The 16,373-nt window shown below is 43.1% G+C and overlaps 1 protein-coding gene across 1 annotated transcript; it reads left to right on the forward strand.

Annotated features, from left to right (window-relative positions):
• Window positions 1-515: 515 nt before the first annotated feature.
• Window positions 516-16,048, forward strand: LOC6613289 (protein bark beetle). Its single transcript, XM_002037730.2, has 13 exons — window positions 516-660; window positions 3,926-4,533; window positions 5,935-6,113; window positions 6,174-10,227; window positions 10,293-12,498; window positions 12,557-12,768; window positions 12,836-13,191; window positions 13,247-13,372; window positions 13,549-13,572; window positions 13,631-13,728; window positions 13,797-14,167; window positions 14,222-14,446; window positions 14,549-16,048. Exons 2-13 carry the CDS (start codon window positions 4,051-4,053, stop codon window positions 15,584-15,586), a joined length of 9,372 nt encoding a protein of 3,123 aa, XP_002037766.2. The 5' UTR covers window positions 516-660; window positions 3,926-4,050; the 3' UTR covers window positions 15,587-16,048.
• The last annotated feature ends 325 nt before the right edge of the window (window positions 16,049-16,373 follow it).

A 16,373-nucleotide genomic window follows, 5' to 3' on the forward strand; every position in this document is an offset into this window, starting at 1 on the left:
TTAAAAAATCATAGTTTCTCCAGAAGTCCTTGAAATCTTCGAAGAAAGTGTAGTATTGGGAACTAGAAAGAAACTGGAAGATTCTAACAATAAAGTAAAAAGAGGATAGAACTTTTGGGCTTGAATCTCAAAGCTTATATACACATAAATGCATATGAAATACGCTTAAATATTGTTTCTTAATAATTTAAACTTAGTTTTGCAAATAATTATAGCTTTAAGCCAGTTATTTATACCCATTTGCGTGTGACTTTCTGCACGAAATAGTGTGCAGCTCGAACCCGAAGCTTTGGCCACTGCATGGGCCACATTTAGCATTTCGGCCAAGGCAACTGAGATGTTTCAGAGACAGTTGCGCTACTCACCCGCTCCAAAAGCCGAAAGCTTCGAGTCTTTGGGGCCAGATGGGTTTACCTGGCCACTTTGAATGACGGCTCCTCTCTTGTGAACTCAGTGCGCTCTGTGTCGCTCATCGTTCAGTTTATTCAGTTTTTCAGCTTTGCGGCGGCACTCAGTTCGGTTCAGAAGGTGTTCGCTGTTGGACGTGTGCGCTTGATCGGGGAAAAACAACGCTTGGCCGCAGTAACTTATTGATCTCAACGGTGCTTTGTTGTTTCTTCTCTTGGCTGTCACGTATACGTACAGTCGGTTCTTCAGAGTGTGAGTGATCGCTGGCTGACCGCGCCTTAAATGCAATAAGCGTCGCTTCCGAAAAGCTAAAAAGTCGTAATTCAAACGCCGCATATAATAGCTCAAGATATAAAACCGCATATCTGTGATAAAATAGTGTCTAAATTGATAGTTTTCAAGAAAACCCCAAGTGAAAAGCCAAAGCTTTTGGCCAAAAAGTGAGGTTGTGTTGGTGGCACTACCAAAAAAAGTATTACCAAACACACCAATACTGTGAAACGCCGAGTGGAGTACACAAAGAAAACATACAAGACGCGCATTAAATGACGGCTTAAAAGTAATAGGATTCTGGAGCAAAAGAATCCTAAAAATAGGTGGTCTATGTGCAAATTCAATGACATTTAATTCAATGGAAAACGAAGTTAAAATTCTTCCAAAAAAAGATTTGTGATACAAGATTTGTTGAAATACTTTAGAGGATCTAAGAATATTTTACCACTTTTAAGGTGTCCAATAAGATTTTTTAGATTTCTCTATATAGAGTTCTGACTGGAAAGAAAATCAGCGGAGTATAAAGATTGATTCGAAAATTCTGTTAGCTGTTGCTCTGTTTCTTACCATTTCTGCACGCTTTCTTGGCAACAACTAATTGCCCCATCTACGGCAGTTTTTAGTTTTATTTTTCCTTTTTTTTTCGCGTTGGTTTGTGGCCAATAAACTGCAACTGCAACTTTTAAGTTGATGCGTTCAGCGAGCCGCAACGTTGGTTGCACTTGTTTAATGCCGCTTTGCTCCCTTTTATCCCCTCACCGTAGACAGGTTGTCCCCTACACACTAGTTCCTCTCGGAGTTCCTCTGTTACTTCCGTTCCGCATTAGTCATTCGACTGGCAATTGAATATAGAAGCCGATGACGCGTTGCCATTCTGGTTACAACAGGTTGGCTATAAAAACGTGAAAAAAGGCAAATTAAAAGAACATTTTCGCATACGTAAGAGGAAGTGGGGCATTATCAATCATTTGGTGTAGATAAGGAAAGTCCAAACAAAGACTACAGACATTCCCGGTGCATTATAAAATCCCATAGATAACAATTAATAACAAAGCAACAGGTTTTTAAGACTGAAGGAAACAGGATATTTTTTTTTTCAAAATACGTGTGTATTTTTTAGTATCAATGGTTATGGGAATGCAAGCTTCCTAGTCAAGCTTATTAGCGTATAGCATCATCGTGAGAGATACTCGTATAAGTAACAGTTTACGTGTGTGGGTAGTCTTAGTCATGCAACGATCATTGAAGCCGGCAAGTGACTAACAAATTCTACATGTTTGGGTACATCATAACAAATTGGTCACTAACGAGACCTCAAATGAGCATAAAATTGTTTAGGCAATTGGCATTATTCTAACAACATTAGTTCATAGGGTTGTTGAACTCTTCGGTAGAACGGAAACTAAATTAAATTGCTGTAAAATTGGCCGAAAAACAGCTGCACAGCGGGAAATCCCTTTCACGGCACAAAACCATTCAGAGAAAGCTAAATAAAACTAGAACACGGCTGGGGTATTGAATTTCACAGATTTAGAATGTACTCAGATTAAAAACTAGCCTTTTGAACAATATTTTACTTATTTTCAACATAACTTATTTTAGCGAATAATCTTTTTGCAGTCAACTTATTCTCACTCTTATCTAATCATTTAATGCAATAAATTAGAGCGAAACTTTTTCAAGAACTTGAACTGTAACAGAATGAAATAATTTTGCTGTGTATCGAGGTTAATGCCATTTTAGTGATAGGCCCACTTTTAGTGCGTTCACTTAACTTATGAGGCGCAGAATGCCAAAGCGCAAACCAAACCGAACTAAAGTTAATAAACCCATTAAGCGGCAGACAATAAACTTTTGAATGCACTTCAAATGCAGTCACGGCAACCACAAAAACAACATTCAACGTTGCAGTTGAGTCACATCCATCGACCGTCATATACCAGATACAAGATACAATCCACACACGCACCGTTGCCCCTGCTTCCTCCCCCCCTATCCACAAAAACCCCGCCCCATAAAGCTGCTTTGCATATTCGATAAATTTAAAATGTTGGATATCAAGAATGTTGGGGGTGCACAGAAGAAAACGCTTTTTAGGTTCTGAGACTCTATTATGAACAGCATTTTTTGAATGCTTATAATTACAATTAAGGAGAACCAACTTCATATGATATTATTTATAAAAATAAGTTACGTTGTCAGGTTTTTAATGATCCTCAGTTAGTATAATTTCTCGCAGTGCAAAGTGAGGGTGGGGGAAAGTTTTGGTAAAGTCTACAAGTCGAAAGTGGAAATGCTTTCTTCTTTCTTCTTACTACGCACACGTAACCGAAGGAAAATAAAAGAAAACTTGGTGAAAAACACGAACTTGCGGTGCGTGCGTCGCTCTCACTCCCTCTCTCGCTCTCTCTCTCTCTCTCGCTCTCTCTTGTGGCATGAATGAAGTGCCTCCACATTTACAGTTATTTTACTAAAGTGGGGGAATTCCAACAACAACTCCCCAATATTTAACATATTGTTGTTTGCTTGTCTCATTTCTTTTGTTATTGTTGTTCATCGGCAGCTCTCTTTTCCGCAGCCGTTCTTTGAATCACTCTATCTCGCTCTGTCTGTGGGTAATGCAATGGTACTAAACCCGCTCGGTTTTTCAGTCGTTGCTAACGGTTCTTTGCGTACGGACGTGTTTTTATAGGAAAATTGGAAAAAGTCAAAACAGAAAAATCTAAAAACTGATATGTATGTGTATGTGTGTGCGTTGTGGTAGAAGTTCTGTTGTTGTTTTCTGACTCGTTTTTTGGGCCCGTTCTCTTGTTGGCTTATCACAAAGTTTTGTTAACAATGAAGCCAACCAAAATTCTCATGTTTCTATTGGGAAATCTCGAGATATTCGAGATTTGGGTGTTGAAAAAGCAACAATAGATGATAAATAACAGAAAAGTGCATTGAAAACAATTAAAACTGTTGAAAGGGTTTACCCCTTTTTTCCAAAATAAGGCCAACAAGTGAAACTACAACACTGTCTAAAAAATAAAGCTAAAAAATGAAATAAAAGTGTTTTTAAGACGTTAAAAATATTAAAAAATACATCCCAATTCTTTCAAGTGATAAGAAAATGTGCTCTTTAAACAAAACTTCTTTAGTTCATATTCTTTTGTAAAATACATGTAACGCGAAAGCCTCAAAATTTTTAACCAAACATAAAATTATTAATATTTAAATTAATTAAACCTTTATCTCCAAGCAGCTGTTAAATAATCACGAAACTGCCATGGCGAATGTGTAATAAAAACCGTTAGTGAAGTAATTAATTGAAAGCAGAAATAAACCAAATTTAACGACAACGAAAAGTGATACAAAAGCAATGCACAAATGAAGCTGCAACGTCATAAAACCAACAGCCAGCGAAAAAGTAAACGCCACAGGGATCCAAAATGGGCCAGCATATGTTTATGGATGGTCGTAACGCTAGCTTTTTCGACCCACTTGGCTTGGAGCCAAGAAAGTCGGCAAACGGAGGACTCCAAAGAGGTGGAACTGCTGCAGGATAATGACATCGAGTTCGCCAGTCTCGATGGCGCCACGCAACTTTTGCCAGCAACCCGACATTCCGGCGCAGACGTCACCGTGGCGCCACAAGGTTCCACCCCATCGATGACGTCATCTTCGTCGTACACCGAGCTGCAAGGCGGCGAAATCCTCAGCGACCGAATCCTGCGGCGCAGCGAGAGTCCTTACTTGGCACGCGACGATATCGAGGTCCTTCGTGGAGCCCGTTTGACCATCGAACCGGGTGTTACAATCGAATTCGCCCCCACCAAAGGACTTAAAATCAACGGCGTCCTGCAGGCGGTGGTAAGTCCGGAAAATCCTAATGGGGAAAATTCATTGTGGCACATTCGGAAAAGCTGGCAGTAACTTGAGCATGATTGACGGGGAGAAACCCTAGAAACTTAACTTAGGAAATCCTATTAAATGCACCAATTTGTACATGAAATGTAGATAACCAAATATGCCCTCTATGTCCTTTTAGTAAGTTGAGCCTGATTGACTAAGGGTGAAACTCAATTAGAGGGTATGAAATAAGCTTAGGAAATAGCACTAATAATAGCCCTAATGAAATCATATTATTATGATGAGCTTGGGAAACGGCAAACAATATTCGTAATTAAATCTCTCATTGCAATAATGATAAGCACAAATTATAGCCAGTTTTTAATGCGACAACTAAAACAATTAAAAAAAAATAATTATTTGAAATCCATTAAGGCAAATAGTTCGATTAATATAGAGTAATTTCGTGGTCTGAAGTCATTTTTCGGCCTACACCTGTTGGATATTTGCGAATGATGAAGCGGCACCTGTTGCTATCAGCCGTCAAGGGTGCCCTATGAGTAATCTTACTAACTGATAAGCTCCACACAAAAGCTTCGTACCGAAGTTTCCTCATTGTTGACTTTATAGCAAAGATAAGATTACAATTGTTTGATTTACACATCGTTGAGAAGGGGAGATAACGCATTTCATATGGAATGCACATCCACATGGATGCCATAATACAGTATGTGGTAGGTTAGGACCTGCTCCATCTTTAACCCCATAATTGGGTCAGCCAAGTTCAGTTGACTTCCTCTCAATTATGACGCGCACTTTACATGTTCCGCTCTGTTCTTAGCTTTTGTAGTCACTTAATCAGCGGTCAGGGGGTCACCGAGGGTTAATTAGATTTAAGTGAATGTCGGAGTGGCATAATTGACAATACCACAGACCGAAAGGGAAATGATTAAATTAGCTTTGTCAAACTCTTAAGCCAGTTCTAAGCTCTCGAAATTTTACACACTTATTTTGGAATATGCAAAACATAAGTTAGTCATGGTCTCACCGGGTTAAGAGTTCACACCGCCTTGCTGTTAATTAAATAAAACTGCTTTGCGGCAGTGGGCGACTCTTCGTTTGGAGATCTCCGTTGCATAGGTGTTAATTGATGCCCCAATTGCCTCGAAAATAACAAATACTATGTATTTTTCATGTCGATTTTCATTGGAAAACGAAGGCCAAGTGGCGAGAAGATATCATAATTGAAAACAAATATAATTGCATGCTACGTGAGGAAAACAAAGTTGAAGTGAAATTCAACCATAAGAAACGCAGAAATCGTAATTAAGAAATATTTTCTTTTTGGAATCTATATTCCCTTGGATGTTAATGAACCGCTTTGTGAATTCGAATACTAGAATATTTGATTATACCTTTTAGGGCACACCAACCTCTAGAATTGTGTTGAGATCCCAGAGCAACACTGCCAACTACAAGCTGGAGCTGCCCGATGACCAAGAGAAGGGCATTAGACTAGTGGATGGACCCACTCCAGTGGAGGGCAGACTGCAGCTTTTCCACAAGGGTGCATGGCGATCGGTTTGCTCCAATTCCAGAAAGTGAGTAAAGCTAAATGCCGAGAATCACTCTCTTATTTATTTTATATTTTTCTTGAACAGTTGGACATTGGCGGATTATGGAGTGGCTTGTAAGCAGCTGGGCTACAGAGGCGGCAGATTCTGGAATTGGGTGGAGCGAACGCCAGGATATTATCCCCGTCTCCTGTACGAGCAGCCCAGGTGCAAAGGTGGCGAAGGAAGTCTTCAGGATTGCGCTTGGACCTCCCGACAAATGGGAGCTGGTGCGTGTGATTATCACAACGATCTGGGAATCCAATGTCTGCCGGTCCATTCCGAAACATTGGGCCATTGGCGAGGCATATACTTCGATAATGCGCCATCCACAAAGGCTCTGGGCAGGGATAATATCGTTTATGCGGCCCAATCGGAGTCACGTCTGAAATATGTGGACATCATAAGGGCAGGAAGTGGCAAAGGATTCAGTGCCAAGTCGGCGGTGGAAGTCCAGGGATTACCGCCACAAATGGAGCACGTGGTGATCAGTCACTCGGCCTACACGGGATTCAATAGCACACGTCCCTGGGCAGGATTCCAGCTACAAAATGTCACCGTGAGGAAATGCAATGGCATTGGAGTCTTCGTCAACTCGAGTCAAGGCGCAGTGCAATTGGATGGATGCTCCATCGTGGATAACGCTGCAGATGGTATCAAATATGTGGGACACGATTTGAGGGGTACGGAAAGGAAGGATCGTGCCAGCATATATGACTTTTGCACTCTGCCCACAACGTCGGGGCAAACGTATCCCATTTCGCTGTCCTTCACGCAGAAATATTATTCAGGATCCAGCAAGGAGTGTGGCAAGTACTTCTTCACACGACCAGGATATCTACTCACCCTCCATTTCGAAAACTTTGTCCTGATGCAAAACGAAACTGCCACAGTGGAAATTTACGATGGAGCCTCGACAAACGATCGTCTGCTGTTCGAATGGAAGGCCAGGAATTTTACGAGGCCCCAAAGTGTCACCTCAACGAGGGAGAAAATGTTTGTGAGGATACGAGCGGATGCCAGGCAGGAGCTAAATGGTTTCTTCCGGATGACGTCCGGCGACTCGGTGGCCTATGATCTTAAGGTATCACAATCCACGGTGGAGGATAATGGAGGTCGTGGTGTTGCCATCGACAATATAAGATCCAAGCTGCATGTGCACAGTAGCTCCGTTTCCGGAAACGGCCATGTGGCAGGAGTCCATGTGACGAGTGGAGCTGGAGACGTGAACATAACCAGCTCCAACATAAGCTTTAACAATGGCGCTGGCGTTAACATCACCTATTACGGTGGCAATCGAAACATCTCCAGATCGGCCTTGACTGCCAACAAGGGATATGGCGTAGCCACTTGGCTGAATCACACATCGGACGCAAATCGAATGGAGTACATACCCTTTAACCAAACCAGCGTGGTGGAGTACTCGCAAATCGGCGGTAACCTGGAGACTGGAGTTTTCCACGGCAACTTCTGTCGTCCCATTTGGGTGAACATCACGGGAAACAGCTTCAACGGTAGTCAACAAAATGATATATTCATTGAATCCTGCTACCAAGCCACTGCCAATGGACGACCCAACATGCAACTTCAGCTAGGACATAATCAGTTTAAATACTCCCAAGCGAACTCCATATATCTGAGCCCAGCTTTGAATCTTCAGGGACGCATCGAATACAATATGTTCCGCTTTGGTTCCTATGGTTGTCTGTTCATCAACAACGACTACATATATCCGGAGTTTAATTATTTCCCGGTCAAGCTGATCATACAGAGTAACTACTTCATGAGAAACAGCGGAGTCCATGTGGTTTCCCTGGGCCTATCGCCCTACAGCAGAGCTGAAGTACAGTATATACTCTTCACGAGGAACTTTGTGAGAGGAAACAATATTACGGAGGCTTTTGGTCCACTAATCGCAGGCTCTGAAGGCAGTGATGGTGCTGGCCGACTAAATCCGCGATCCCGAGTGGCAGCGCCCGTTGTCGTGGGATCAAGTAATGTTGACATATTCCGGAACATCCTGCACAATCTGGATTCCATGTATGAAATTGGCTCACAACTCACTGATCAAAGTAAGATCATCAACGCCACTTGCAATTGGCTGGGTCACACGGATGAGAACAAGATATACGCTCGTCTCTTCCATCGGAACGATCGCTATAATTTGGCAAAAATAAACTATCTACCATACCTGTTGCACAGCTCCAATCCAGGTTCCACTGCCATGATTACGGTTTCCACTGTGGTTCCCCGATTTTTCCACGAGGGAAGCGACGTCATTGGTGGCGAAGTCGATGGTCAGGATATGGTTCCAGCTGGTACATATACCGTAACCAAGGACATCAATATCAGACCTGGTGGTAAGCTCATACTCCAACCCGGTACCACTCTCAAATTCGAACCCAGTGTGGGAATGATGGTGGCTGGAAAACTGGAAGCCAGAGGACGCAGACCCGATGATATACTCTTCACTTTGAAGCGGGAAACAATTATGGGCGAAGCAAATGACACGGAAACCATCGATTTGGATAGCGAAACCGAGGCCATAGATATGGAAACGGAAGTAATACCAGCGGATGGTGTACCCCGAGTCCCAGTTCGCTTGGTCGGAGGAGCGGGTGCCAATGAGGGAAGACTTCAGGTTTACCTAAAAGGACGATGGGGCACAGTATGTGATTATGGCTGGAATGTCCTGAATGCAGCTCTGGTTTGCCACCAATTGGGCTACTCCCTGAACCCCCAGGATTGGAGACTACTTCGCTCGCAGTTACCGAATGCTGGCACTTCCGAGGACATTTTGATGGCCAATGTCAGGTGTACACTCCAGGATCGAGACGTGACCAAATGCCGGGCTGAGTACGAGTTCGAAAACACCTGTAGCCATGAGAACGATGTGGGTCTCAGGTGCTATGAGGGTGCCTGGGCTGGAGTTCGTTTTAGTATGTTGGCCGAAAGGGCGGATCTTCAGTATCTAACTGTGGAAAAGGCCGGACTTTTCGATTATACCACCAATGCCTTTAAGCCCGCTGTTCAGATGGATCATGCGCGTCACAACCTGGAAAACGTAAGAATCGTGAACAATCTGCAAGACGGTTTGGGTATTATATACGCCGACATATATGCTGGCAAGTCAGTGAATAACATCAAAAACTCGGAGTTCTCTGGCAATAAGGGAAGTGGCATTAGTCTAAAACAACTGGACTTCAGGGTCTCAGGATCCATTATCAAGGACAACAAGGGCAGTGGTGTTTCTCATGATGCCGTGATATCAGCATTGGATCAAAAGGAAATCGGGGGATGGTTTAACATGGCCACAGATTTCAATTCCTTCGATACAGATTACGATCCTTACCTCTTGCCCCACGAAATAAGCAATATCGACTTGGGAACCTTCGAACACAAGTACATAAGAACTGAAGAGCTACTGGGACAAAATATCAATCGCAAAATAGTGGTTCAATGTCCGGCAGGCTATGTCATCGGAATACAGCTCTTGAATCCCATACACAATCTGTCCACAGAGAGCATAAACATCCTGAATGCCAGGACAGAGAATATAAGAAGTGATCTGTGGCAAGTGAAGCGAGACTTAAACGTATTCCCAGTAACCAGCAGCAGTTATGGCATTATAATCTACTACGAAAGCGGCTTGCAAGCCTTGGGAGGAGCTGTTTTGATGCTGAGCACAGTCACAGCTCCAGTGCAAAACATAAGGAATCGCATTGTCAGCGGTGCTGTGCCCACTCTAACCATTCGATCAACGAAGATACAAAAGAATTTGAGGGGTATTACGGGCATCTACTACAATCGCTACATAGGCGACAATGGGGAGTATTATTTGAGGAAAGCCAACGAATCAATTAAGCTCATCAACTCTGAGCTCAGCTACAATGAACGAGAAGCTATACTTATAAGGTCACCATTCTGGGATGTGATATCGAGTAACTTATCAGAGGTTACCCTTCATGTCAATGGTTCGCTAATCACTCAAAATGGACTTGGAATACGACAAATGTCGAAGGATCTGCGTTCATCGAACAACCTCTTCCATTACGTCATACAGGATACTACATTCGAGCAGAATACTCATGGAGGTTTTCAGGTAATATTGAAAATGATGTATTTTCTTTTCAATGTAGCTAAGCTTTCTTTTCCTTTCATTTTCAGGTGTCTTTGCCATACGTGTGGCAATACAACGAAAACTTCACCCATTCGATTTATTTCGGCAACAGCACCTGGCAAAGAAATCGCGACTTCCGCATTTCCGTTTCCGGTCACTATACAGTCTTCAATATAACCTCCAATGTCTTTAGAGAGAATATCTGCCCTGGAGCTCTGATATCTCTAGATGGAATGGAAAAGCGACTTCGTTTCGACAACAATCGTTTTGAGTCAAATAACGCCAAGTTTGTGCTGCTTTTCAAGGCGGATTCCCTCAGTGAAATCATTGGACAAGTACCAGCCAGCATCGAATTTAACAGCTTCAAAGGAAATAACATTGTTACCATGACGGCAAACTACAGGAATCATTACATGAAAGTGGCCAGAAGGATACGGAAACAACACAAAATACCCACCGCAGTGATTCGACTGGATGGTGTCCAGAATGTGCGACTATATCGCAATCTGATAGCCGAAAATGAAATGGACTATAATTTGGTGGCCGGTGTGAGATCGGCCAGATTGAATAACTACTTTGAGGCAAGCGAGAACTGGTGGGGCACCAAGGATACCGCTTTCATAGAGGCTAAGATTTTCGACTTTGACAACTGGAACGACCATGCGGATGTCATATATCAGCCATTCCTGATCGAAGACAGCTACGATGCCAGTGTTTCTGTGGTTGTACCCTTCAATCAAGATCAAGAGATAGATTTGAGCACCTATAGAGGTGGTAGAGTGTATAAGGACTTGTTATTGACGAAACAGAGTACCCCCTACTATATATCCTCTGATATCACGGTTATGCCCGGCAAAACGTTGACTATAAACCATGGCGTCACAATGGAATTCGAACCGAACGTGGGAATATTGGTTTTGGGTACACTAGTGGCTATTGGATACAGGGAATCACCTATCGTAATGAGGCCCTTTAGAAATGCCACCAGGGAATCTCTGATCGATGTTCAACCCAAGAAACGGGCTCTGGAGGATATGAGTGCTCCGCTCACCGAATTCGATTCCATAAGACTGTGCACCAGTGCCAACAACTGCACAGGAGATGCCGACGGATTGTTCGGATTGAATGAGGGCTTTTTGGAGTACTTCAATCACACCACTCTTCAGTGGGTGCCTATTTGTGACAGCAGATTCACGGAGCGGAATGCTCAAGTTGTTTGTCGCGAACTGGGCTATGATCCTCTGAATGTTTACTATGGTCATGATCGCAGGATAGAGTTCCACACGAACTCACTGACGCGAATTTGGTCATGGGTGCAACCATTGGAGTGTCGAGGTGACGAGGAGAGAATGGAGGATTGTGCGGAGCGATTGAATGGTCAACTTTATGGACATCGCCACGAATGCCGTTGGGACGATGTATTCGTCTTTGTCAGCTGCAATGGCATTGCTGACGATGAAGTTTATTGGGGTGGCATAAGATTCGCCAACTCCAAGTTCGAGGAAATCCAATATGAACATCGTTTGCACAACACTAGGTCACATGCGCGGTTGCCATTGAGGGACAGTCAGTTGGAGTTCGTCAGGATCGAACAGGCAGGCATACTGCATAATCACAAAGCCGCTGCCATTCAAGCCATTCACAAGAACCCATCCATAACCTCGGTGAGCATAGAAAACTCGGCTAATCATGGCATAAACATGATTGCACCCAGTGGTAAACTGAATTTGAATCACCTGAACATTAACAATACTTTGGGAACCGGAATCAGCATTGTATCGCTGAGTGGAGAGGGCCGCGATAGCGATGAATCTAGTTTTACGCCCTTGAAGAAGTTGGATCTTCCATATAAGCTCTTCTCGCTGGTGGACATTTGCGATCCCCAAAAGGTGCTGACCATCGAAGAACGCATGCTGATCTACTACAAATATGATAACAATCCAGTGAACTGTGTGAAGATCTTCACCTCCGCTTTTCGAGCTAAGCCAATCGGCTTCAGATTGCTACAATCCAATTTGTTCAATCACTCCAAGTTGTATGGCAGAACCGATTTTATCAAGTTGTACGACGGTGATATCTACAATGTGACTGCCACCTATTTGGGTAAAATCGAATCCGATACGGATAATCAAAGATCGTTCTTCAAGACCAAGGGTCCAACGATGAGTCTCCAGTTGGTGGCTAGTGGTGCTCCCGAAACACATGGTTTTATCGCCGAGGTCGTCACTGTGCCCATTTCCACTTTGGGTCAATGTAAGCTACTTGAGTGATCCCAAATACATATTTTTTTTAATCGTGAATTACTCTACAGATCGCGATGCCTTGCACAATATCACAGATACTCATATCTCAGGTGCGATCAAAGGGGCGGTTACCTACTCTTCCGCCGGTGAGGTCACGCCCACCTTGACCTTAATTGGCAATAGGATAGAAAAGAATTGCCGACAATTGTATGGCAATTTCTCCACCTGCGCTTCAGCTCTGAATTTGGATGTGCAGAACATGAATTCGTTGTATTTTATGGTAAGGTCTATAAGAAACATAACTATCCCCCATTCAAAGACTAAATATTTCGTAATCTCTTGCTCAGAACAACCTGGTAACAGAAAATCAAGGTGGTCTCCGGATTAGAGCTGATTCCCGTGGTTCAGCCACCTCACTTCGAGGCTTTGTTCATCACAATCTCTTCATGAGGAATCGGAATCGGCCAGCTCTGTACGTCGAAGGCAGACAATCCTCGCCGTATCAAGAAGTGGAGCTTTATCGCAACTACTTTGCCCAGAATATGGCTGGCTATGAGGATGTGATAAGATTGTGCCAAGTGGTATCCAACTTTAGCTATAACTATGTGCACAGCAATGTGGGAGGAAGAATCATGGAGGTTTCTGGCTTCGAAAAGGTTCGATTGCAGATCTATCAGACAACGGCTCACAATGGTTTCTACAGGTGGGTCACAATCTTGGACTAACCTCTGTGCTCATTATTAAAATATCATTTTTAGGAATTTTGCCACCAACTGGATGACCAGGGCAACAATTGTCGCCGGAACAGCGGGCCAGCAATATGTGGATAATATTTTCGAGAACCACGAAAACGACTATGAGCTGCTCACAGTCAACAATTCCATGTAATTACTTTTATTTTCGTTTAAAATACTAAATGAAAATATTCTACATTTTTTTAACTTTATGATTATAATTTGTAAACTGTTCCAATTTGTCTGTGCCTATTCTACTAGTCTTTCAATGGAAATCTAATTTCTAATTTAATTTTTTCCATTTTCTACAATTTTCCTACCTGTAGTTTGAGTTTTGACTATGAAAACAGGTAAGATAAATATAACTATTTTGTAAAGTGGCCATTAATATTAAATTTCCTTATCTAGGACCTTTGAAACCTGGAGCTCCAAGATCGACGCTCGTCACAATTATTGGAGCTATAATAATAGCATCTCCGTTCAGTCTCGTATTAGAGATAAGTCAGGTGAGCAAGGACTTACCATAAATCCATAGATTAAATACAACTCTATAGCTTTCTGTAATTTCCAACAGATGATCCTATGCTACTGGAGGTCTTAGCCGTGCCCTTCCAAATGAACAATGAGACAATACTGGACGGTAAATGTCCTCCAGGTTGGGCACTGGTCCATGACACCTGCTTCATCTACGTGGGAGCTCCCATGACTTTCCACGAAGCTCGAGACTTCTGTCGCTCGGAGAACTCCACAATGCCCTTCCTACGCACCGATAAGACTACGCTATGGAAGTACTTGCAGAGCCAGATGCGACACCTGAAATATCCGGATAAGGTTTGGATTCAGGACTATAATCACATAGATCGCTGCACGAGCTTTGTGTTTGGGGAAATCGAAATCGAGGATTGCAGCAAGGAGCGCGGTTTCATTTGCGAATCGGATCCCAGGGTAAAAAAAACTTAAGAAATAATAGAATATTGGTTAGTAACTGTCTTCTTTCAGGTTATCATTGATCCCCTATCCTGGCGAGCGGACATCTTTGCCATCAGTATTATCTCAGCCTTTGTCCTTGCCATTATATTGCTGATCCTGGTGGCCTTCTGTTGGTTCGCTAAATCAAAACATCGGCACACCCAACGACTCCAGAGAAGAAACAGCATTCGCCAAAGTCTGCGCAGCTTGAACAGCATCGATCCACAGGGATCCCTTCGCAGAAGACCCAATTATGTATGATTTGCTTTTGATTTTATTCTGAATTAATTTTTATTTGATTGTTTTCCTTATTTTTTATCAATTTTATGTTTACCATTTTGGTTCTTCGCTAATCAGAATATGTCCAGCAATGGAACATTGTCCAAGGGTCAGGACTACAAGCAGATGGTGGCCAATGGTTCCATAGATTCCATGGACAAAAGTGTGTTAAGCTCGGAAGCTGGTAGCTTTGAGGGCTACGAACAGAAGCCCCACTACAATGAGTATGTGAATCAGAATGCCCTGAGACCAGCACAGCCTGCCCAGGATCATCAGAGTCACAAGGTGGCCACCATTTCCAAGGCGAGTGGCCATAGGGCGAGAGCCGCTGCAGCTGCTGCTGCGGCCTTGGAGCCCGACGCCTTTGAGTTAAGCTACCGGAACGAAGGATTCCGGGATAACTCCACCTACGGTGGCAACACCCGAGCCAATTCCATTAGTACCAGTGTGGCAGAGGACACGCCCATCATACATCACACAGATCAGGAGATAGATGAGGGTGGTTCCGATTACTATGGAAATGCGAGTACCTTGCCACTTCGAACCGAGGGAGGCACTCCGGCTGGAAGGCGTGGCCAACCCGGCTTGGCCTTTCTCAGCGAACTCAAACAGAACCTGCCCGAGTACCAAAGAAGCTCGCACAGCAGTTTCATGCCCCACCGAAGCAGCGGCGACTCCCTGCCCTTTGATCAAAAGCTAGATCAATTTAACTACTCCACAGAGTCCTCACTGTACCGCCCAGCGCCTGCGGTACCCAGTAGTCAGCAGGCAATACCGGCGGACATGCGACGTCCGGACTCGTATTATACTGCCGTCAGGAGTAGCAAAGCTCCAGTATCACATTACCGGACACCGAGGCCACTGGCCCAGCCACCGGCCGCACCAAATGTGGCGCCCTCGGGTGGACCGGCGCAACGGCGTCCCAAGACGGTTTACCAAACCGCATCCGAGGAGTCGTCCCCAACGACACCGTCACCACTGACCAATCAGTACCACCGCTCCAAGTCGGAGGCTCTACTCGAAACAGATTTCGATGGAGACGGAGGATCGGGTGGTCTGCAGCCACTGCAAACAAACGGACGAAGTCACAGTCAGCCCCTGGAAACGGCCATGTGAAGTGCCGTCATCAAATCCATACTCTAATTTAACACTCACTTTACACATTAACCCTTTACGGAACTGACTAAATACTAGGACAAATTTGTATTTTATTTATAGAGTAAGAGTTGCTACTTGAATTAGTATTTGTTTGTAAGCCTAGCGTTTTGGATGAAACAGAACACTTTGATTTTTCTTTTCTTTTGCAATTATTTTTGTCAGTTTCGTTTAGGATAACAACCACCACAGCTTCTTAGCTTTTAGTTTGCCCTTAAAAGTTATAGTATACTTTTTAAAATCGAGATTACGATTGAGAGAGACCAAGAGAGACGAACACGCCCGCCCGTTGTTTTTTTTTTTTGTGGTAAACTTAAATCATTCCATCCATTAACTTTAAGTCTACCATTTACTATTGCCGAAACGAATTAGTTTTAAGTTGTTGTACATACACAGAAAAATAAAATTAAATTAAAAAAGAAACCATTAAAATCGGGTTGTTTTTCTTAAAAAAAAAAACACTTGGAAGCAATTTAATCACTGATTCTATAAACTTGTATTATTGCCTCGATCCGTAAAAATTTAGCTAATACACGGACCAATTAGTAACGGTTCGAGTCTTCGATAAATGTAAAACACAGAACTGTAGAAACAATTTTACCTGATAACAGTTATCTGCCATCTCTTATTAAAATAATTTATAATTTATTTACACCTTACTTATTGCACTCTCTTAATTGCATTTCTCCTGTTAAGTAGCAACCAACAGCAATATAATTAAAAGTTATTAAATTTCGATCATATTGGA

This window comes from Drosophila sechellia, chromosome 2L (genome assembly GCF_004382195.2).
Source record: "Drosophila sechellia strain sech25 chromosome 2L, ASM438219v1, whole genome shotgun sequence".
Lineage (NCBI taxonomy): Eukaryota > Metazoa > Arthropoda > Insecta > Diptera > Drosophilidae > Drosophila > Drosophila sechellia.

What these genes read in the sequence shown, in the direction of transcription:
- LOC6613289 (XM_002037730.2), top strand. Translation starts at nt 4,051, where the DNA reads ATGAAGCTGCAACGTCATAAAACCAACAGCCAGCGAAAAAGTAAACGC. An exon ending in ATACTCATGGAGGTTTTCAG is followed by an intron (nt 10,228 to 10,292) that starts GTAATATTGAAA and finishes TTTCATTTTCAG; the next exon opens with GTGTCTTTGCCATACGTGTG. An exon ending in CATTTCCACTTTGGGTCAAT is followed by an intron (nt 12,499 to 12,556) that starts GTAAGCTACTTG and finishes ATTACTCTACAG; the next exon opens with ATCGCGATGCCTTGCACAAT.